Source organism: Neoarius graeffei, chromosome 9 (genome assembly GCF_027579695.1).
Source record: "Neoarius graeffei isolate fNeoGra1 chromosome 9, fNeoGra1.pri, whole genome shotgun sequence".
Lineage (NCBI taxonomy): Eukaryota > Metazoa > Chordata > Actinopteri > Siluriformes > Ariidae > Neoarius > Neoarius graeffei.
The window spans coordinates 13,012,967-13,037,529 of record NC_083577.1 but is presented as its reverse complement, the minus strand read 5'-3'; the positions used below and the strand labels follow the sequence as shown (position 1 = coordinate 13,037,529).

Genomic DNA, 24,563 nt, shown 5'->3' with positions numbered 1-24,563 from the left:
GGAAACCCACGCGGACACGGGGAGAACATGCAAACTCCGCACAGAAAGGCCCTCGCCGGCCACGGGGCTCGAACCCGGACCTTCTTGCTGTGAAGCGACAGTGCTAACCACTACACCACCATGCCACCCCCCAGAGGTAACATATATAAAGAAAAAAGCAGTGGACCCAAGACAGAACCTTGTGGAACACCAAACTTTACCTCAGTATGTCTAGAAAAATCACCATTTACATCAACATACTGATAGCGATCAGTTAAATAAGGCCTGAGCCAGGAGAGGGCCGTTCCCTTAACTCCCACAACATTTTCTAGTCTATCCAGAAGAATGGAATGATCAATGGTCTCAAATGCTGCACTAAGGTCAAGCAACACAAGCAGCGAGACACGGCCCTGATCAGAAGCCAACAGTAGGTCGTTTACTACTTTAACCAGAGCTGTCTCTGTGCTATGATGAGGTCTAAATCCTGACTGAAACATTTCATGGATGTTATTCCTATGTAAATATAAGCATAACTGCTGTGCCACAGCTTTTTCAAGGATCTTGGAGATAAAGGGGAGGTTTGATATTGGCCAATAATTGGACAGCTGACAGGGATCAAGGTCAGTTTTTTTAAATCAGGGGTTTGATAACTGCTAGTTTAAAGGATTTGGGTACATAGCCAATCCTAAGAGAAGAATTTATTATTTTTAGAAGCAGTTCAATTACTTCAGGTATTATCTGTTTGAATAAACGTGTAGGTAAGGGATCTAGTACACAAGTTGAGGCTTTTGATGCTGAGATTAATGAAAGTAATTCAGTTTCTTTTAGGGGAGTAAAACATTCTAATGTGCTAATCTGATACAGTTATATCGTTAATTACAAGGTCACTTACATTGACCTTAAGTTAGTAGTTTGAATTTGTCGGATATTCTCAATTTTGTCATTTAAAAAATTCATGAAGTCGTTGCTACTACATACTACAGGTGTGCATGTGTCTATAGTGGACTTATTCCTGGTTAATTTTGCTACAGTATTAAATAGGAATCTAGGATTAGTTTTGTTATCTTCTATTAGGGAGGAGAGATATGTTGATCTCGCAGCACTAAGAGCTTTTCTATACTTCAGGAAGCTCTCCTTCCATGCTAATTTGAACACTACCAATTTTGTTTGATGCCATTTACATTCCAATTTTTGAATGGTCTGTTTTAAAGTGCGAGTGTCATCATTATACCAGGGTGCTAATTTTTTGTCTCTGACCATTTTCCATTTAAGAGGAGCTACATTATCTAAAGTATGGCGGACCGTTGACTCTAAGCATTCAGTTGTCTGATCAAGTTCTGCAGGAGCTGACAGTGACCTGATCAAAGTTGATAACTCTGGGAGATCATGTAAAAAGCTCTGTGCAGTAGTTGATGTGAATGTACGTTTAATACAGTAGCATGGTGAGGTGCACATATTACTAAGACATATTTTGAATGAGATGAGATAATGATCTGAGATAACTTTAGACTGTGGAAGTGTGACTATATTTTCTACGTTTAACCCGAATGTTAGTATTAGATCGAGGGTGTGACCACCATTATGGGTCGGTCCTATGACATTCTGATTAATCCCTACTGAATCTAAAATGGACACAAATGCTGTTTTCAAAGGGTCTTCTGGGTTATCGAAGTGAATATTAAAATCTCCAACAATTAAAGCTTTGTCTAAGGAAATAACCAGATCTGAGAGAAAATCTGCAAATTCAGAAAGAAACTCAGAATATGGCCCCAGGGGCCTGTAAACAATAAGTAATGGAATTAACTGGGTAGACCTATTTTTCGAGGCTACATACATTATATGAGTATGAAGAACTTCAAATGTATTAAATTTATAACTAGGTTTGTGTGTTACACCTAGATAATCATTATAAATAACCGCGACGCCTCCTCCTCTGCCAGTTAGACGAGGCTGGTGTATATAACTGTATCCAGGAGGACTCGCTTCATTTAATGCTATATGTTAATTTAGCTTAATCCATGTTTCAGTTAAAGTACATTAAACTCCTGATCAGTAATGAGTTCATTAACCATTAGCACTTTAGATGTAAGAGACCTAATATTTAATAGCCCCACCTTTAGATCAAAGGTGCTGGCAGCGGCTGTACAGTTAGTATGATCTAATTTTATATTGATTAGGTTACTGGAACAAACTCTGACTATTTCTACTTTTTTGTTGAGCTCGGGGAACAGACACAGTCTCAATGTAGTGGACCCTGAGTGACGACTCTGTGTTGTCCATGTCTTTGTGGATTTCCTTGGGGTCATTCCCTTTTTATGCTGATATATGGTCACAGCTCTGGCTTCTTTCTTGTCCATTTTTTTGGTTTCCCTCTCACCTACAGAATTTCAAAGGGCATTACCTTCAAAAAAATTACAACATATATTTGAGTTTTTGCAGACAGTAATATAACCATTTATAGCATACAGTTATGCCCCTTGTTTCTGGGTGAGGCCGAGAACTTTTTGAAGTACCCTCGTACATTAAGTGGTTCATCATTATTCAGACATCCAAATACTCAGTCCTTCTGTCAATAAAGCATACAGGAATGGATTACACTGACATTCATGCATGTGTTTATAGGAAAATAATCAACATGGTGACTCAGTACAGTGACTCATTACTGTAACATTTATTTGACAAAGAATCTTGTCAGCAGAGGAAAATACAGACATATACTGTAATACTTTGTTTTATTACTCTTCTTTGCTGGTTCTTGGCTCTCTTTTTTTCTCCACTTGTCCCGTAATGATATATCGTGTGACAATAAATTGCAATACAAATTTGACAATTCAAATTGATGAAATGAGGAACAAATCGTGATCAGAAGCGTAATCGCTTCAAATTTCCTCACTGTAATTGTGTTGTTTAGACAGCAGAGGACATGTAATTACCACTAGTTTAATAATATATAATAGTGAGAATGCACATGACTTCACTGTAGGCGGAAGTAACAGCTCTAATGCTGCAAAAACAGATCTAAAAATGTGAGAGAGCTGTTGTGTGACTGACTCTACAAACAGATTTAACAGGAAGTCAGAGCTCAGTTTTTACAGACTGCTGAAATATAAAGAAAAGAGAAGCAAATGGAGGGAGTACAAATATAAGATTAAGAAAAAGCCGATTTGTTATTAACTTTAACTGTCAGCACATACTGCATCATCCCAGTAATGAAGCAGCTTCTGTTCATACACACACTGCAAAATCTATTTAACTCCTGTCCTTTCATAACTCATTCCAGGTACACCTAAAAGAAGGAACACATCATACACCTGTAACAGAATCCACGTAGCCCCGGAGCTGCATCCTCGCAGGGGTTGGACGGCTGATCCTGGAACGCGACGTGCTGACGAGTCCTCCTGCGATTCGATTCCATGTGTGGAAACAGAGCCTTAATAATGACCCATGACTGCTCTCAGATCAGTGATTCCAGGCTGGACTGGTGTCTGGGTTCATTCTTAAAGATCAATTCATCACACTCTCTCTCATTACCACACATTTAAAAATAAAAACACTTTTTTTTTTTGCATGTGTTCATTTTATTTTCTAAATGACAGTTACACTCAAATGAAATTCTAGCTTTTTGTCTTTAGTTTTAACACGGGAAGCTTGATGGTCGCGTCTCTCACCTCTGCACGTATATCTCTGCCCAGTGGCGCTCTGAGACAAAACAGTGTACACACCATCCACAAAGTGAATAAAAATGATCACGATGAGCTGTGTGTCTCAATCGATTACAGAAATATATCTAGGACTCACTTTGGCTCATAGGTGACGTCCTGAGTGTGAGACACGACACCTTTTCCCTGCTTTAGTCTCTCCACACCATTCCTGAAGACAAAAGAGACACTGTTTAAAAGGTACAGTTTGTCCTTTTTAAGTGTTTCTAGGCTTAGGCAAGGCAATTTCATTTGTATAGCACATTTCATACACTCAGGCAACTCAAAGTGCTTTACAGAGCAGTAAAATGGAGAACATGACAAAGAATACAGATTTACAATAAAAGAGTAAAAAGTAAAAATATAAAAAGGTAAAATTGATTTACAATTTAAAATAGAATTTAAATGCAAAGTTCATTAAAAACAGCAAATGTGCAGACAAGAAGTGCAAGAATAGGCATATTGGGGAAAATTCAAATTCAGTCCAGACTGCTTGAAACTGGTCTCATTGAATTCAGAACATACTTTTTACAGAATTAAAATATGTTTCTCCGTTCTTGAGATATCACAAATCAAAGATTGAAAAAAACGGCTTAATTTTTAGAAAACTGCCATAATAGTCTGTATTAGGATCACATGGTCCAAAATGGGCCTCATTACCGAATGAGAGATTGTTATGGGGGGTGAGATGTGGTGAGTTGGATCCAAAAGCACAACACAGACAGTAACCCAATAAATAAGATGATTTAGTACAGGGAAGAAAGGGCGTGGCAAAAGGTAAACAAACAGGACAAAAAACAAATGGCAAAAATAGTCCGGGCAAAATGAGAACAGGGCTGTTTTACAATCAGGGTACAAAGTTTGTGTCACAGGGGTCCAAAATTCAAATTGATTCAAACTGGTTCTTGTACCAGTTTTTAAGTGAAGGACAAGTTAAAGAACAGATTTCAGGTAATTTTTTGACATATGTGTATGGTAGTTTTGTGTAATCGGCTATAAGATAAAGAAGATTAAGTGTCGCTTTAAGCAGGGCTGGGAGAAACAAATGAAGTGATTCTCGGAGAGGACATTTTTTTTGACAATTCAGAATCCACTACTTCCATAGTGCTTTTAAATATAAGGCTGTAAGCTTTGTGTTAGTTGTCTCTAATATTTATGTCCCAATATCTTGACCACATTTTAGGATGAAAATAATCATTTTAGATATGTTATTTTATATTGAAAAATTAGCTGTCTCAGAGAGGACATTATTTTTTGACACAATTACATACTAATTTGATCAAAATAGTCTGAAAACTTACTGGCATTCAACATTAAAACTTAACTATGTTTCCAATGATATGGAACCAAATATTTGTTTTATGGTATAAAGAATGATTTAAGTGCATCCCTTTTGGAGCTACCTGTGGTCAAAAAAGCACTTTTTCTAAATCTCATCTCATTATCTCTAGCCATTTTATCCTGTTCTACAGGGTCGCAGGCAAGCTGGAGCCTATCCTAGCTGACTACGGGCGAAAGGCGGGGTACACCCTGGACAAGTCGCCAGGTCATCACAGGGCTGACACATAGACACAGACAACCATTCACACTCACATTCACACCTACGGTCAATTTTAGAGTCACCAGTTAACTTAACCTGCATGTCTTTGGACTGTGGGGGAAACCGGAGCACCCGGAGGAAACCCACGCGGACACGGGGAGAACATGCAAACTCCGCACAGAAAGGCCCTCGCCGGCCACGGGGCTCGAACCCGGACCTTCTTGCTGTGAGGCGACAGCGCTAACCACTACACCATCGTGCCGCCCACACTTTTTCTAAATGACACGAGTAATTTTGCTAAATATGACATATATTGCCATACATTCACCAAAAATAACGTTATCACCAAATTTTTTTTTTTTTGCATGGTAAATAGAGCTATCACAGGGCTACAATAAACAACCAAGTTTATTTAGTCAAGCCTTTTGATATTGAAGATAATAAGTGTTAAATGTGATTTTTAGCTTGCATACCCTGATTGTAAAACAACCCAACAAACATCTTGACAAAAACACGAGACAGGCAGAGACAAAAATGCTAGCACAAAAAACCATAAATAAGAAAAAGACCCTTAGTGAAAAAAAAAAAAAAACATGAACCAGAAAAACGCTCACGCAAAAACCATGAACAAGAGAATATCGCTAGAGAGACAGAAAAATCTCCAGAGATTTTTCCTTTGGGTGGCAAAGGAGGGGCATAGGTTCCAGGAGGGGGGCATAGGTTGTCGATGCAGCAGTTTAAGCAAATCGTAGAAATCATTTTTACTTACGCTCAAGAAAGACTCACAAATCAAGTTATCTTGTCAAATATGTATTGAGCTATTGTACCATCAAGGAAAACGGATTCAACCATCTAAACCATCTTTTCTGAAAGTATATTCCCAAGCAATGAATGGAACTATTCTGCCCTAGTGATGTATCAAAAAATAGACAGATAGCGAATGGTTTAGATTGTGGATCTTTACTGAAGACTTCAAACTTGTACAGATGTGTTCATCCTCGATTTCCGTAAAACTAAAAGAAACAAATTAAGTACATCACTAAACTGAATAGCACACAGGCGAAAACGCGAGCTAGGCTGACCTGCTAGTAATGCTAACACACAAGTTGTTTACTTTCTAAAGCCTATCACTTTACTCTGTAGATAGATAATTGAATTTCAAAAACGTGTTTTAATAAATAATTATTTTTAAAATAGGGGGGCACTTTTTCTAAATCTCATCTCATCTCATTATCTTTATCCTGTTCTACAGGGTCGCAGGCAAGCTGGAGCCTATCCCAGCTGACTATGGGCGAAAGGCGGGGTACACCCTGGACAAGTCACCAGGTCATCACAGGGCTGACACATAGACACAGACAACCATTCACACTCACATTCACACCTACGGTCAATTTAGAGTCGCCAGTTAACCTAACCTGTATGTCTTTGGACTGTGGGGGAAACTGGAGCACCCGGAGGAAACCCACGCGGACACGGGGAGAATATGCAAACTCCACACAGAAAGGCCCTCGCCGGCCATGGGGCTCGAACCCGGACCTTCTTGCTGTGAGGCGACAGCACTAACCACTACACCACTGTGCCGCCCCTCTCTATCAAAATAAAAAAGTAATAAAATATTATTTCTAATCCCCTCTTTGTGCTCTTTTGGCCTTTGTATTTCTAAGTAGGCCCTACTAGTGTTTATATGAAAGAATATAAATGATTATTTTGATTAATATTCACAGCTTTCAAGGCGAACCTCGAAAAAATTGTGAGCCACATCCAATAAACAATTCCATTTCATTGAATTGAAACCGACACTCGCGTTTCTGACTTTCGTTTTTTTAAAATATCATTCTGATCACTAAGATCTCAATATTTTTCATCAAAACAACTACAGTTATATTCTAAAATAGTTACTTATTTACATGAATCAGTTTGATTTGAAAAAAAAATAAGTAGGTAAAGCTATGAAAACTCACCTCAAAATCTCCCGTGAAACATCAAAACTAGTTGATGGAAAATTTTGCTGAATACTTCATCAGAAACAGTGAGAGCGAGAGAACATCCCTATAAAAGTTATCTGATTGATATTCACAAGTAATCCAGTCAGAAACTGATCAGAAGAGAGAGAGAGCTTGTGACTCAAAAAGCAACGGCAGTCTCCTGACATCACGCAAGTAGGGAGTGTACTCTGTTGTACCAACTTCAACCTGCCGTTACCCCCAAACAGATCTTGAGGAGATAAATTTCTTGGGAAAGCAGAAATCGTAAGCTTTTTAATGATAATATTCATGATAGAAAATATTCAAGAGTTAAGCAATGACAGATTTGGAAACTTAGATGAGTGTCTGCATGCACAATTTTCACAGCACGGCCAGCAAGTGCCTGATATGCCTAGCTAGAATAAAAGATTTAAAATGATTTAAAATTGAGTTAAAAAGAGGAATAAAATAGTAGTCATTACAGGGTGGAATAGGCAGTGTAAAAAATGTTTTTAGTTTTGTCTTAAAATTGGTTAGAGTCGGGGCTTGTCTCACATCATCTGGGAGGTTATTTCAGGTTTGTGCTGCATGATAACAAAACGCTGCTTCACTGTGTTTTGCTCTAACCCTTGGGACGGTCAGTAGACCAGCCCCAGATGTCCTCAAGGTCCTAGAAGGTTCATAAGTCACAAGCATGTCAGAGATACATTTGGGCCCTGAGCTGCAGAGTGATTTATACATAAGCAGCAAGATTTTGAAATAAATTCTCTGACTCACAGGTAGCCAGTGTAAAGATTTTAGAACTGGAATAACGTGGCCATATTTCCTAGTTCCTGTCAGGACCCTAGTGGCGGCATTCTGAATAAGATGAAGATGCTGAACAGGTTGTTTTGAAAGGCTTATGAAGAGACCATTGCAGTAATCTAATCTACTGAAAATAAAGGTGTGGGCAAGCTTTTCAAGGTCTTCCTTTGATATTATTCCTCTGACTCCAGGAATGTTTTTTTTAAGTGGTAGTAAAGGCTCTCTCACAACCCGCCGTACGTGCTACTACAGGTGGTCTACGGTAAAAAATTTGGCAAAACCGTGCTTGAGACTTACTCAACACTCACGTGTGTTCAGCACCGTAGAAGGTCGCAGACTGGCTGTGAAGACTTTTGGTCCTGCACATACAAATTCTACAGGTCTTGCGAAAAATCAAGAATGCGTACACTACATATGGGACCCATACTCCTTTTGTACGCCTGAACCAAGTCAGGAGCGCGGCTAGTCGGAGCTTTGCGATGACAGTAAGACGCACAAGTGACGCACAGTCATTGTACGAGTGACGCGCCTCAGAAGTACTACACAAGTACTCCACACTTGCTATTTGTGTGGCCCCCAAGACAGAAGTACATCTCACTTTCTACCCCTATGTGTGGCGTGCGCACAGCGCATGCGACACGAGGGGCAAGACTCTGGGTATATATATTGAGGAGGAACCAAGGAACCGATCATGTAACGTGTAGCATTGTAGAAGGGAAGAAGATGGCTGTCACCATACCGCCGCAACGACTGAGGGTGTTGGACCCTTATAGGCAGATGATAGAAGCTGAGGAGCAGTATGAAGCGATACTGTTCTTCAGCCGAAAGACAGATGCAGAATGCTGGAGACACGCTGTTTTTATACCCACTCCTGGCTTGCGTCACACGCAAGTCATGAGTGATTGTCACATGCTAATCACGTGCGTCACACATGTTTCACAAGTGCAGCCCATACTCTTAGCCCATACTCTTAGCACAGGAAACTAGTAAAATGCAAGTCACACGCACTCCACACTCACTGATCACTTGCGTCAGACATACGCTTTCCACAGGCTAATGGCGCAATTTTTCCCATGCCTCGAGGAAGTCAGGTATGCAACCTGTATTTGACAAGTACTTTCCCCATACTCCTCCCCCAGACTTTCCCCCGGGTTCACCACGACCCTGCGGCACGGCTGTGAGCTACCAAACCCTGCGACCTGTGCGTGTCCAAAACATTTACGTCAGGTTGTGAGTGTGGCTTAAGCAGATGAAGCTACTGATTTGATGTGGCTGTGAAAATTTAAATCTGGATTCAGGATAACACCAAGGTTTCTTACTTGACTCTTAGTTATAGGCTTAGTAAGGAATAAAAAACAAACAAGGTTGAATAATTTACTATAACAGCAAATCCTGAAGTGTTTTATTCCTCTTATACTACAGCAGTTTGCCAGTGATTACAAAATTTTACTTATTAAAGAACAACACACTGAATTTTTAACCATTTCTGATTACATTTAACATTGTTGAACATCTATGAAATAATTTTTTAAACATTGAGGCTGAGGAGACCTTCTTGACTTTCCGAAATAAGGGGCATAGGGCCTAGTCTGAGATTGGAAATTCCAAGTAACAACTTTTCATGGAATGCGTACTAGTAATTTTACTTTCCTGATGCCTACTCAGTCACATGATTTTAGCTTGCTAGTTTACTTCCGGTGAATGAAGTGGTGGTTAGGGAGTCCGATTTGGCTGCCATTACGCAGAAAGCTAGTGAAACCACCTCTGACTATTTTCGCAGTTTAGAGGCCAATGCACAGTTAAGATCCCTTCAGAAAATTGCTCTTTGAGATAGGAGAGATCCTTACACGCTATCAAAGAAGGATTTTTCCTGTGAGTTGGAAAATTGTCCATCCGTTGAGTTCTCCGACATCTCAAACTACCTGGTGCTGCAGACATCGTTCTACACGGACAAACAGACGAAAACCTGGAAGAGCATGGAGGCGTGCAACTTTTTTTTTATATGTGGCTGGTTAAAGATCTGGGGATCAGGACACTACCTGCATCGTTTATTCCCAGATAAGTAGCATTTATGGGCTTTTTGTACGCGTCTTTGCAATGGTTGATAGGACACTACAAGTTTTAGTATCGGGTGTAAACAAACCACAGACACTCGATTCTAAATCCTCCCTGCTCTTCTCTTCCAGGTAAATAAATTATTCACAAAGATTAAAAGGCATTTAAAGGCCTGGGTATTGGTAAAATAGGATGGAGAAGTTATCACGGCTTGCTGTAACTGCATGGCCGGGGAAGCAGTTTCGTGCTGTTAACTTGTGAGCTCTGCTTTTGTGTTTCCATGGATAGTCTTGATTATCTTATCTCTCTAGTTCAGTGTAGGAGCCCAATCTACATCATCATCTTTGTAAAGATTGCTAGGACATCCTGATAAATAAAAGTGAGAACGTATGCGTTAGTTTACAATATGGTGACCACAATCAAACAGTAACAAAGACACATCTGAAAAATTGAGCATCTCCTGAACTTCAAAACATCACGAAATAATGGAAAATGGTGAGCAAAGTCAGTGATTTGCGAATCCAAATGAAATAAATCAGAGGAATTTATGAATCTTTCATGAAGTGATCACTGCAAACTCAAGCGTTCTTCGACTCTGCTCCCTTCCATCGCAGTGAGAAAGAGCCACCTTTCTCATCATCTTTTGGTAAAATCCTTTGCTCTTTCACCCTTTATCACTTCATGGGGAACCCGGAAGAAATTATCAGTTTCACGGTTTATTTGATCCGAACAGTGCAAAACAATGCAAGCGTAGGGCATTTTAACGACTAGAAGGCACCACAGTGCTAGTAACGCTTCGTGAACAGTGACCTCAGAAGAAGAAGAAACCTTTATTTGTCACATGCACACTTCAAGTACAGTGAAATTCATCCTCTGCATTTAACCCAACTGAAGCAGTGAACACACGCATACACACCTAGAGCAGTGGGCAGCCACACCAGAGCGCCCGGGGAGCAGTCAGGGGTCAGGTGCCTTTCTCAAGGGCACCTCAGCCCAAGGCCGCTCCACGTCAACCTAACCGCATGTCTTTGGATTGTGGGGGAAACCGGAGCACCCGGAGGAAACCCACGCAGACACGGAGAGAACATGCAAACTCGACACAGAAAGGCCCTCGGCCGGCCGCTGGGTTCGAACCCGGAACCTTCTTGCTGTGAGGCGACAGCGCTAACCACTACGCCATCGTGCCGCGCGTGGTCAGCTGACCACCATTTCATATCTTGCATATCTTATGAGGCAGATGTGACATCGGATGCAACCATGACACCGTATCAGACATTTTTACATTGCAAGAGTGCCCTGAAGGTTACAACCATGTCAGAGGATGTTCTCTCCATACCATGCAATCATCACTCCGTTATCTGTGCAGAATTTAGCAGGAGGACAGAGTAACTGCAATCCCGTGGCATTGGTGATGATCCTCAGTGTCTCTCTTATGTATTCGTTGCTTGCTACACCTCCTGATACGACCTACAGAGGGCACCATGCACGAGAGAGAGAGACAGAGAGGGAGGGAGGGAGAGAGGGAGAGAGAGATTAATTAACCAAACTCTTTTGAAATTCCAACGCGATTAAACCAATCTGGAGTTGATTTAAAAAGCTAAATGCCACTGTGGAACCCTGCCACGTGGTGAACTTACCAGAGTGGGGTTGTTTTGTGGTAAAAGTCCATGGGTTTTGCAGAATAAAATGGCCCTGTGTGTGCGTTTGGCGATGTGTGAGGCTACGGTGTGCTGCGCTGCTGCAGCGATGTCCTGCACACAGGATAATAACTGCCCTGGCTCAACACCTGCCAGGAAACACAGCATCACTAAAACATTCAGAATTCAGGTAAACCGAATCACGAATCATTCAGCAACCGGATCCAAAATAAAGAGATAAATAACTACCCTCCTGCTTTTCTTTTTTCTTTATCGCCAACATCACTTGGTTGTGAATGCCAGCAAAGGAGAAGTCACAGTCGTAGCGCTGCCCCATCGGTGATTTAAACCGGAACTGCAGTCGATCTCCGTCTTTCGCTAAAAGCTCGACTGCTTGTCCACCACTCAGCCCACGACACTTTGGGTGCTTAATAAGAGACAGACGTCTCGCTACCTGCCCAATCAAAATACAAACCGTTAACGATGCAAGTCAATTCATAATTTTCGCTTAGCCCAAATGTCGTCAACATATTCGCTTCTCTATTCTGCACCAGAGCTATGAGACTATAGGCCCGGTCCCACAATACCGATAACTATAACGCTAACTATAAATAAATCAGTCCCCTGCAGTTTATCTCCTTCGGACACAAGGAAAAATGCTATGGAACTTCATGTGTACACATTATATCCGAAGGGGTTAAGTGGTTGGTAGTCACACCAGACCGATAACGATACCTATAGCCCAGGCCTGGGTTTATTGGTATCAGTCAGATTGCTTCTGGAGCGATTTTTCTAGGCCTGGACCTGATCCGATAAAACATCTGACTAATTAGGTAATTGTTTACATGTGACGACGTCTGAGCACATGCTATTTTCCCCGGGTATCTTTGTACATCCTTGTTCCATCATGAAGCCAGGGAATACGGATTCACGGAAAATAAAAAAATAACACACAGATCTTTTATTCATGGATACGTGATTTTCCATGAAATATCAACAGTAAATTAATAAAGTAAACATATAAATGCAGGTTTTAAGTATGAACTTCAGCAGTCCAAATATTTAATTGTTTTAAACTTCTTAATTTTTTTTTTATCTACGATGCATCATCCATATGAAATCCGTAACCAATCTGTAATATGAATGAATGAATGAACCCTCTATTGTCACTTAGTCACAAGTACCAGGGAAATTAGCCGTCAGTCCGTCCGTACATATACACATACATACAATTGACACAGGCGGAGTAGACAGGACAGGAAGACAGGGATGAAAAATAGAGTAACATGAGGGGAGGAGAAAAAAAAAGCAACCCCACACACTATGCTCCTGTGAGAAGTACAGTGTGGGAACATTAGAAAAAACCACCTCAGCACAAAAATAACACAGTACACTTTACAACATGAAAACTTGGGACTCGAGGGGGCAGAGGTATAGGTAACCCAGAGCAAACAAGCAGTCCGGTCCTGCAGCCGAAGACAGCGCTTACCCACTTGTCACACTGGGGGTAAAAGCGGCAACCGTGGGAAGTGGGGGAAGGAATACGAGAGAGTCTCACAGCAGTGACCTTCAGGGGGAGTTGTTGTCCCAGCAACGGCCTTGACCAAGGCCAGTGCTGTCTGAGGGAGCCGAAAGCAGATAAGATTGGGATTGTTTGGTCTTGGGGTAAGTAGACGCATTCCTTTACATGACTACTCTGTTTGTCCATTCTGGTCTCCGCATCGATCCATTTTCTTTTGCAAAGTTTTGCAAAGCCAAAAGCTTCTCCATGATGTTATCCATGTTGCGGTTCAAGTTCTGAATAGCCACAGTCTGAGTGCCGACAGCTCTGCCCACCGCTTCAATCATGTCGGGCAGCTTTATGGGGCTTTGGACAGCTGTCACTGTTTTCTGATTTCCTCGATAAACTAGGTCAGTGCCTAATCCAATCAGCAAAAGTCCTGTAATCATGGTTCTGAATAGGTAGATGTCTTCAATGTCCTCCACAGAAAGAACCGCCAGGCACACGACCCGCCACCTCTCCCACGCATCCATCGTGTAGCCAGCTGCGAACGTTCCGGCAGGACAGGCTGGTTCCCCCAAACCCATCGAGAAGATTGTCTCAATTGCGTGAAGTATCGGAGTGTTATCAGTTTATCAATTCCATGATTTTTAGTTTGGAGAGCAGTGCGGAGAGTCTCTCAAAAGTATAGACAATAGACAGACGAGACAGCAGAAGCAGAAAAGATAAGGGAAGGGAGAGGCAGAGAAATGCTTAATATGCATTTCTGAAATGTCTAATATGCTGAAACATCCATGACCAATCCGTAAATTATTAGCATTCATGATGCATTGTATTAAAATTTGTCACCACTCCGTATTTTGTATCCTTGATTATATTTCCGTAATCCATGACCTAGCTGTATTTTATCAACCACCGGAGTATGTGCATGGGTTGTTTTGAAGTCCACGCTGTACAGTATGACCTGGAATAATGCGCTACTACTTGGAAGAAACTTCCATGACTATTCCTAAATTGCATTTATTTATCTGAGTGCCAGGACCAAGCGATATTATAATCGGGATTATAGTTGTGGTGTGACTGCTCCAGACTGGAACCAAATTCAGGCATAGGTACAGTGCCTTGCAAAAGTATTCATACCCCTTGAACTTTTTCACATTTTTCCACCTTACAACCACGAACTTAAGTTTTTTATTGAGATTTTATGTGATAGACCAACACAGAGTAGCACATAATTGTGAAGTGAAGCGAAAATGATAAATGGTCTTCAAAATTTTAAACAAAAATCTGAAAAAATGTGTGCATTAGTATTCAGCCCCCTGTTCTCTGATACCTCTAAATACAATCCAGTGCAATCAATTGCCTTCAGAAATCATCTAATTAGTTAATAGAGTCCTACTGTGCGTAATTTACTCTCAGCATAAATACACTTGTTCTGTGAAGGCCTCAGTGGTTTGTTAGAGAACACTGAAGAACAAACAGCATCATGAAGACCAAAGAACTCACCAGACAGGTCAGGGATAAAGTTCTGGAGAAGTTTAAAGCAGGGTTAGGTTATAAAAAAATATCCCAAGCTCTGAACATCTCAAGAAGCACTGTTCAATCCATCATTCAAAAATGGAAAAAGTATGGCACAACTGCAAACCTAACAAGACATGGCCGTCCACCTAAACTGACAGAGCGAGCAAGGAGAGCACTGGTCAGAGAAGCAGCCAAGAGGCCCATGATCACTCTGAAGGAGCTGCAGAAATCCACAGCTCAGGTGGGAGAATCTGTGCACAGGACAACTATAAGTCATACACTCCACAAATCTGGCCTTTTTGGAAGAGTGGCAAGAAGAAAGCCATTGTTGAAAGACAGGCATAAGAAGCCATGTAGGGGACACAGCAAACATGTGGAAGAAGGTGCTTTGGTCAGATGAGACCAAAGTTGAACTTTTTGGCCTAAATGCAAAGCGCTATGTGTGGCGGAAAACTAACACTGCTCATCACCCTGCACACACCATCCCCACTGTGAAACATGGTGGTGGCAGCATCATGCTATGGGGATGCTTTTCTTCAGCAGGGACAGGGAAGCTGGTCAGAGTTGATGGGAAGATGGAGCTAAATACAGGGCAATCCTGGAAGAAAACCTGTTGGAGGCTGCAAAAGACTTGAGACTGGGAAGGAGATTCACCTTCCAGCAAGACAATGACCCTAAACATACAGCCAGAGCTACAATGGAATGGTTTAGATCAAAGAATATTCATGTGTTAGAATGGCCCAGTCAAAGTCCAGACCTAAATCCCATTGAGCATCTGTGGCAAGACTTGAAGATTGCTGTTCACAGACACTCTCCATCCAATCTGGCTGAGCTTGAGCTATTTTGCAAAGAAGAATGGGCAAAAATTTCAGTGTCTAGATGTGCAAAGCTGGTAGAGACATACCACAAAAGACTTGCAGCTGTAATTACAGCAAAAGGTGGCTCTATAAAGTATTGACGCAGGGGGGCTGAATACTAATGCACATCACATTTTTCAGATTTTTATTTGTTTAAAATTTTGAAGACCATTTATCATTTTCGTTTCACTTCATAATTATGTGCTACTCTGTGTTGGTCTATCACATAAAATCTCAATAAAAAAAAACTTTTAAGTTCGTGGTTGTAAGGTGGAAAAATATGAATACTTTTGCAAGGCACTGTATAATCATAGTTGGAGTTATAGGTATAGTTATCAGTGTTGTGGGACCAGGCCTTAACTTTAACCTAAATCTATTTGTACAGAGCATTTATCTTTGAAAGTGATCCTAAAGAGGATTGATTTTCAAACAAATTTTATGTAAAATTAATCGTAGATTTCAAAAATCAAACTTTCATTTTTGGAGACCAAATTGTGTTCGAGAAAAATGAATTTTCTTTAAAATGCTAGATGGGCTTCCTGCAGTGGTGATGTATGCGATGACGTCAGGTAACAGTCGCTTGGAGCAACTCAGCTGTTTATATTCTCTGTTTACACTGTAGTGCTAGTTTCACAAGTATTTTACCGAATTTATCAGTTTTAAATATCATTGTGTAGCATATAAATGCCACAATGATGCTAAAAAGAAAGCACAAGCTGGAACTAAACTGTGTAACAGTCTGGCTTGAGACCATCACAAAAAGAGGAGGACGCACAATTAAGTTTCAGAAACTCAAGAATTTATTCAATAAAGGTATCAAAAATAAGATGTAAAGCATAACTCAAACAAACAATGTCAGTATGAACCAGTTAGTAATCAGTAGTATATGCAAAAAGTGGATGTGTGAAAGTAATATGTTGAGGCATGAAAAATAAAGGCAACACAAACCAAAAAAGCCAGAATGAAAGCATTCAAGAATACCAAGACCGTGGTCAGTGAACACAATCAGTGGCATACTAGAATTAGCATAAATGGCAAAATGCTGAAGAATCCAAATGAGTGCTAACATTTCTTTTTCTACCACAGAATAATTAAACTGGTAGGAATTAAATTTCTTCGGAAAGAAGCTAACTGGATGCTCGATACCATTGTCATCGGCCTGACAAGATTGCGCCAGCGCCAACATTGCTTGCATCAACCTGCAATGAAAAGGGTTGATCAAAACATGGAGCGGCTAGCACAGGAGCAGAACAAAGAATAGACTTTATGTTGTTAAATGCCAACTGACAATTTGACGACCACACAAACTTTTCCCCATCCCTCAAAAGATTTGTGTCAGCGGAGCTACCACTGTTGCAAAGTTTCTGCAAAAACAACAATACCACCCCACCAGACCTAGAAATCAACAGAGATCTCTTTTTGTGGCTGGAGGTGGATACTCCTGAACAGCAGCCACTTTTACCAAAACAGGTTGAACCACGCCATTCCCCACCACCTTTCCAAGGTGGATCACAGTGCCCTTGGCAAATTCACATTTTGCCAGGTTCACTGTGACTGAGATAAGCAGTCAAATACTGAGGCCAACCTCTTCAAATGAGACTCCCAGGTATCACTGCATATTACCAAATCATCTAATCCTGCAATAACTCGATTCATGAGTCTTTGAAATGTTGCTGGAGCATTTCTCAACCCAAAACTCATGACAGTGTACGAATACAACCCAGATGGTGTGATGAAAGATGAAGTGTTCTGTGCCCTGAACAAAGCGAGACATAGCGTGCATCACAGCACACACTGCATTCAGTTTTCCCCCATGAACTTGGTTACTTTGAGGGAGAGACACAACAGGATAAGGAACTTCAGCTCACACCCGTTCACCTGCAAGCCTATTCCTCAGGATAATGTGGATGCCATCCACTGGTAATGCCCAGTACAATTTCACCCTGCACTAAATTAGAACTGAGGTTAACTGTGCGAAGTGGAACAGACAAAGTCTGCAACCCCATCCCCTGAATCAACACACTATCACCAGTGTAGGACAACTGGGAGAAAGGCAACACAGACTGCAAAATGAAAGAATCCAGAGCTCCAGTATCCCTTAAGATTTTAACAGGAACCCAGTCAGTCATCACAACCAGGTAGGCAAACACAACCTTCTGTAATAAAAAGGCTGAATATGATGACATGCAATCACTTCAGCATTTTGTAATCCCCCCTCATCATGCTCAGAATTAACAGACAATATAGGCGCAACCAGAGCAGAAGGTTTAAACTGTGCACTATTTCCAAGGCATTTAGATTTATTTTTCAGTGCAGGACAATCCACTTTCCAGTGTCCCCTCTCACGACAATAACTGCAAATCAAATCAGACATTTGAGGTGAAGTGAAAGTAGGTTTTGGTGAAACTGGAGTAAACTGCGAAGACAATGACACAGCCCTTCAGTTATGATTATCAACAAAAGCGCTCATGTGTTAAAGTGAAATCGTCAGCTAATGCAGCAGCTTCCTCAGGTGTTTTCACTCTATGCTCTGCAACAAATATAGCAATGTGATCAGGAATTGACTCTTTAAACTGTTCTGATGTGATTAAATCCGATAGATCTTCCAATGTCGTTATCACTCGCAGAACACCAGCGCAAAAATTGCTTTTTTAAGTTTCTGACGAATTCCATACGAGTCTGATCACCACTTCTCACACAAGACCTAAAATGTTGGCGATAAGCTTCGGGAATGAGTTTAAAGGATTTTAATACTGCGGATTTTATTTTCGCATTGTTCTGCGAGTCAGTGTGACTCAGTGAAGAAAATGCTTCCTGGGCCTTGCCGGTTAGAATGCATTGAAGAAGCAAAGCCCTGTCGGCATCAGACCAACCCCATGCCTTGTTCAAAAAGTGCACCAACCCCACTTGTTCAAAAAGGTCAAAGAATGTATTGGGATCCATCCATCCATCCATCCATTATCTGTAGCCACTTATCCTGTCCAACAGGGTCACAGGCAAGCTGGATCCCAGCTGATTATGGCGAGGCGGGGTACACCCTGGACAAGTCTGACACATAGACAGCCATTCACACTCACGGTCAATTTAGAGCCTAACCTGCATGTCTTTGGACTGTGGGGGAAACCGGAGCACCCGCAGACACGGGGAGAATATGCAAACCCCACACAGAAAGGCCCTTGCCGGCCGCTGGGCTCGAACCCAGGACCTTCTTGCTGTGAGGCGACAGTGCTAACCACTACACCACCCCTGTAGCGAGATCTCCCTCATTAAATTTTGGAATGAGTCTCAAATTCAATGACATGTCTTGCGAAACCCCAGTTGCAGCATCAGTTGCAGCAGACTGAGGCAATTTACCATCTTTGACCAGATTTAATTTGTAATAGAGCGACAGCTATAATTAATTGACAGTCTATAATTAGACACCTTTTCAGATTTACCAATAAAACACAATTTTACAAAAGGTGAGTTTCAGTTACAACAGTTATTATTGATTAATTAATCAACCGGAAGATCCCACTCACCCTTTGATCTTGTTGTATGATGACACAGATTGTTACCTGAGATGGATTTTTTTTTTAGTACGATCAGCAATTTGAAGAAAACGTTATCATCGCAGGTAAGCATGGTGGAAAGATCATGGACATATTTCTACTTATCAAATTCACAGATATTTCATGATATCCTTGTCGAAACCTACCTTCTTTCATTTGACAGTCGCCATTTTGTATCTAAATGCGCGTTTGAGAAGTCACGTAAGGTGTTGATAATCACTTTCACCGGTGTCCACCATTATCGACACCCTGTGAAATTAAGTGACATTTGCAACTGTTATGTATTGATGGGAGGAAAACACCATTCATCAACAATCTGCCAGGCAAAGGATGGCTTTACCCATTTCGCAAGAGGCATCCAGAGAAAACAGAATGGGTTCCGCAACTTCTTGGGAGAGAACGAGCCTCCATCAATTTTGAAATGCTTCAGGGCCTTAATTCATTTTTGGAGGAGGAGGTATCGGATTTTCAGAATCTTATTAACAATCCCAGGCGCATTTTCAACGCAGATGAAGGTGGATTTCCCCTTGGCGTTACAAGCAATCAGGTGTTAACATCCTCATGACATGTATACCAAATTGTTTCCAACACAAACAGTACGTTTACATGCACATCCAAATCGAGCTGCTGTTGGTAATCGAGCAAAGGGTCCCAGCAGGGGTGCCAGAGAAATCCAATCCTACATGCACACAAGGAAATCGAGCTATTGTGTGAGGTACACTGTGCACCCGAGCCACAGGTGGCGCTACACGCCCCATCATGTTGGTACACTTCCGGTTGTCGTCATGAAGAAGAGCTATTCAAGAGCAGTGTTGCCAGATACTGCTGACGTTTTCCAGCCCAAATACGTTCAAAACCTGCCAAAATACACTTGAAAAGGCCCAATTGAGCAGGAAACCGCCCAATCTGGCAACACTGTTCAAGAGTATAAACAAAGTTATCAGTTCCGTGTTCACAAGAAGAGTGTTTGTAGTTTGTATGTACGAACAGAAGTGTTCCTAATAAAATGGCCACTAAGTTGAAGTTGATCTGTAATGGTGAACATATTAACTGTTAGCCTGCTAACATGCTAATAACTGACCAACTAATTGGAAATGGGTGCGTACATGCCCAAACACAAGTGTTCCTAATAAAGTGAAGTGTCATACCGACCAAGGCTGTTTTTTTTTTTTTTCGACCGAGGCTGTTGTGTTTCCCGCTTGTAGTCTCGTCACTCCCGGAAGGGGAAGTGCTGAAGTAAGTAGCTCGACTACTAGCTCGATAGGGTATACATGCATTAAGTAGCTCGGCAAAAATCGCATAATCTAGGTCGTGTAGCTCGATTGCGAGGAATCAAGTTCGGTTCAATTTCAGCCTAGCTAAGGTGTTTCCATGCCATTTAGAACTTCGATTTCAGTCGAGCAATGGCAGAAATTCGATTTTCTCTATGTGCATGTAAACGCACTCAAAGTGTCAAATCACAGTTATGGCATACTTCAACTCCTTAGGGGATTACTTGCCTCCTTTAATTGTCTTCCTTGGACGGAGATTCAGGAATATAGGTTTGTTGGATTTCCTAGAAGCCATTTATGGTCATATGGACAATGGTTGGATGGACTGTGATTTGTTCTTTGAATTTCTAAAGCATTTTGTCAAGTTTGTGATGGAGAAACACGTTCAGACTGCAACCTGAAACAACCCATATCCGATTTGTTGTGAAATCCGATTTTTTTGTTAGGCCGTTCACATTACCAATTATATGAGACTTGTATGCGATCTCCAATATGAACGGAAAACGACCCATAAGTGTCCCACATGCGCAAATTGACATGTAATAAGCACATCTACGTAATACGTAAACAAAAAAAAAAGCGCACTCTTCATGTTTAATGATTTATTTTTTTTGTTTGTTTGTTTAATTATCTGGTTAGTGTTAAAGTGTGAGGTCTCGTGTGTGTTTTTGTTTCTGAACTGAAATGAAAACGTGTAGCCTGGTAACGAGGGTTGACTCCTAAATGTCTCTCTAATTTCTATATAAGTGCACTACATGTTACTAGGAAGTAATGGATTTTTAAACTCTATATAGTGCACTCGAGCTTCAGTAGGCAGTCATTTGGGATACGGACGCTGTATTACCAAACTCTTAATTCAGGCTTAATAATTTGCACATATTTATTTCGTCATATTAATAAACTTTTTCTACATTTTTATAAATATTTATTTAGATTGTTTATAGCCAGCTGAATTCTGCAACTTCTCTCAGCGCTGGCTCAAGGTGCATAAACACCAGTGCAGTTTGCTATGGAGATGAGGCGAGACCTGGCGATGTGTTTTTTGTGGCGGCGGCGGAACTCACACAATAATCTGATTAATGTGGGCAGCAGACTAATGAGACCGAAGGTGTCAAATTACTGGAAATTTCCAGAACAATCTTATAATATTGTAATACAGGATGGTTTAAGTTATAAATCAGTTATAGAAATTGTTTTATTTAATCAGGCTAACAGATCAACATCCAGGTCCCTACCAAATCCACCATTAGCTTGATCAATTCTATAAAAGTCTATTTAAATTCTGAAAACTGTACAAATGTTGTTGTTTTCCACCAAAGAGGCGGGATTAGCCAACGCAGAATAGTGACGTTTGTCTCTTGTTGATGACGTGTAGGTCGCATGAATGCGACCTGTCCGGTCAGACTGCAGTCGCATGTGAAAATAACGGATATGCATCGGATTTAGGACCACGTATCCAAGCGGCCTGGGCCGCATGTGAAAAAATCGGATCTATGTCGTTCAGATTGTCAATAACAAATCGGATACAGGTCGCATATGGGCAAAAAAATCGGATATGGGTCGTTTCAGGGTGCAGTCTGAACGTAGTTTCCTGTCATTCTCTTTCACTACGTTCACACTGCAAGGCTTAATGCTCAATTCCGATTTTTTTGTGAAATCCGATTTTTTTGTGAGGTCGTTCACATTAACAAATATATGCGACTTGTATGTGATCCTCAGTATGAACGAAAAGCGACCTAAAAGTGTTCCGCATGCGCACTGCAGGATACGACGACGTCACACGCAGTGAGCATGGCCAGTGTTTACGGAAGTAAAACCGCCCGGTTGCGGTATGACTCATCCAATCTAGCTTGAATAGCTGCATCCCCCCAAATGGAAATCAGCTCCCTAACCTCTGCGTCCTTCCATTGAGAAGATTCAGAACCTTCACAGCCCGAAGCGTCCCTCGCATTGATGTCATGCGCAGGGGCGCAGATACGTTTTTTGAACTGGGGGGGACAAAGCTGCCAGCAAACCAACCCCAACCCCGATATGCCTGTCAAATTTGTTGTTAGTAACCATAGCAACCAAGCTCGAGCTCGCAACCTGTGCAGTCTGCGCAGCTCAACCAACCGAATATCAGTCTTTGTTTTGTTTTATGTGAGTTGTTGCAACTATATGTATAACACTGCTGTGCACCTCAATAAACCGAATGGTAATTAGTCTTTTGATTTTTCCGTGAGGTTTGCCTTATGCAAAAAAAGACAGCATAGACGTTTTTTCCTCCCTATAAGTGGGGGGGACCGAACGAGGTGAATTTAAATATGACTCGTCCCACCCTCTATCTGCGCCCGTGATTATGCGCCGTGTTGTTGTAACTTTTTTGAGAGACCCGCCGCCTACTTCAGCGCAGAATAGTGACGTTTGTGGCTTGTTGATGACGTGTAAGTCGGATGAATGCGACCTGGCGGTTCAGACTGAAGTCGCATATGAAAAGAGCGGATAGGAATCGGAATTAGCACCACATATCCAAACGGCCTGGGTCGGATTTGAAAAAATCGGATCTGTGTCGTTCATATTGTCAATAAAAGATCGGATACAGGTCACATATGGGCGAAAAGATCGGATTTGAGTCACTTCAGCCTGCAGTGTGAACGTAGCCTTTTGTTGATAGACATTCCACCCACATCTCCCTTACGACAGCAGAATTTTGTGCTGTAAATGGAGTAATTCTCTACTGTCTCGCATCAGGCTTGTGATATCGGATTTTATATATATTATATATAAAAAAATCATCTGGATATCGATAATTGTAGAACGGTGTCACATGATCTGATACGCCAAGTAATCAGGAATCAACTCATTTTTTTCCAGTTGAAGTTTGAGTAATTACTTCATGCACAATTTACGTACTGAAAGTCTTTTTGACTTTTGCAATGGGCAAAAGATCATCAAGGTGTCGATAATTATAGCCGCCGCTCTACTGCAGGTCTAATTTTGCCTTTTCTAGCTCGATTCCATTTTGCTCAGCCACATATTTTAATTTCTTGTACTTCATCTGCAACTGCAACAATTTGTTCTGTTGCACAAGCGTCAACTGCCCACTGGGAGACGGAGCGGGAGTTGACAAGGACGGCTCCACAGGCGTAGACTTTTTAATCAAAATGCCCTTATCAAACAAGGCCTTTTTTAAAGCAGTTTTAATGTCATCCTTGAGTCTCTTACTCTTATCCGGAATTTCAATTGTATAATGTTCAGCGATATTTAATAATTTTTCTTTTATGCAAATTTCCAAAAACTCCTCCGAAGGAGATTGGACAAATTCATCTATATCCATGTCGGCAAACACCACACACACACAAAAAAAACTAAACTGTGTGTACAAAGACTATATTTATTAGGGTCTCCCTGCTAACTATACCCAATCCCAAACTATGACTAAACTCGTCCCTGGCTCTTCATGCAGTTACCAGTGAGGCGTACTTATGCACGGGCCAGAGCAGTCGAGAAAAAAAAATCCGGTCTCTCTCTCGACAGCTCTGGCACTGGTTCCAGCTGGGCGTGAAATGTGACTGTAATACAGCAACGCACACCACCCCGCGGAAGTGCTCTGGAGCGAACGCTACTACTCACTTTCACTACAACACTACGAAATCCCCAAAATGACGTACATCAAAGTACACACAACACTATGCCTAACCTGGGAGATAGCGGATTAACCATAATAGCAAAGATCAAAATTGTACACACTGGTGACTTACCAAGCAGGAGCTTCCGACATGGATCCCTAAACACTGAACTCCAAAAACATAGGCGTGTCCTCTAAACAAGTGCTTACCAATTAATTTTGCTGGCAAATACCAAACAAACGCACATTCAAAGAGCATCACTATCAAAAAGATTCATGACCAAGCCAAATAGTAAGTAACAAACAACAACAAGTCATGCACAAATTTGAACAAGAGTAAGCATCAGGCTTGTAGTACTCGAGTCCGACTTGTGCCCTAATTTTAAGGACTCGTGACTTGACTTGGACTTGAGCACTGATGACTCGGACTTGGACTCGTGCATTAACTGCATTAGGACTTGTAAATTGGAGACGAGGACTCTGATTTTTTTCTTTATTTTTTGTAACATGCCATAATAATTTGTCATAAGATTTATATCTACATTAATTTTTGTACTAATTTCACGCAAGAGTGTCAC

General features: G+C 41.2%; 2 protein-coding genes across 3 annotated transcripts in view; one reads left to right on the top strand and one right to left on the bottom strand.

Moving 5' to 3' along the window:
• ankar (ankyrin and armadillo repeat containing) overlaps positions 1 to 3,702 on the top strand; it is a 79,100-nt gene extending 75,398 nt beyond the window's left edge. The window contains exon 24 of the mRNA XM_060928925.1: positions 3,260 to 3,702. Within this exon, the coding sequence (XP_060784908.1) occupies positions 3,260 to 3,310 (51 nt within the window). The 3' untranslated portion in view covers positions 3,311 to 3,702. The remainder of the gene's footprint in view (positions 1 to 3,259) is intronic.
• The window catches only part of osgepl1 (O-sialoglycoprotein endopeptidase-like 1), a 28,202-nt gene continuing 6,274 nt past the window's right edge, over positions 2,636 to 24,563 (bottom strand). Inside the window, exons 3-8 of one of the 2 annotated variants that reach the window (XM_060929025.1) lie at positions 11,927 to 12,131; positions 11,678 to 11,826; positions 11,377 to 11,507; positions 3,778 to 3,849; positions 3,648 to 3,678; positions 2,636 to 3,475 (exon numbers count right to left, since the gene is read on the bottom strand). In XM_060929025.1, the coding sequence (XP_060785008.1) occupies positions 3,434 to 3,475; positions 3,648 to 3,678; positions 3,778 to 3,849; positions 11,377 to 11,507; positions 11,678 to 11,826; positions 11,927 to 12,131 (630 nt within the window). In that variant the 3' untranslated portion in view covers positions 2,636 to 3,433. Of the gene's footprint in view, positions 3,679 to 3,777; positions 3,850 to 11,376; positions 11,508 to 11,677; positions 11,827 to 11,926; positions 12,132 to 24,563 lie in introns of both variants that reach the window. The other variant, XM_060929024.1, reaches the window with a different exon arrangement.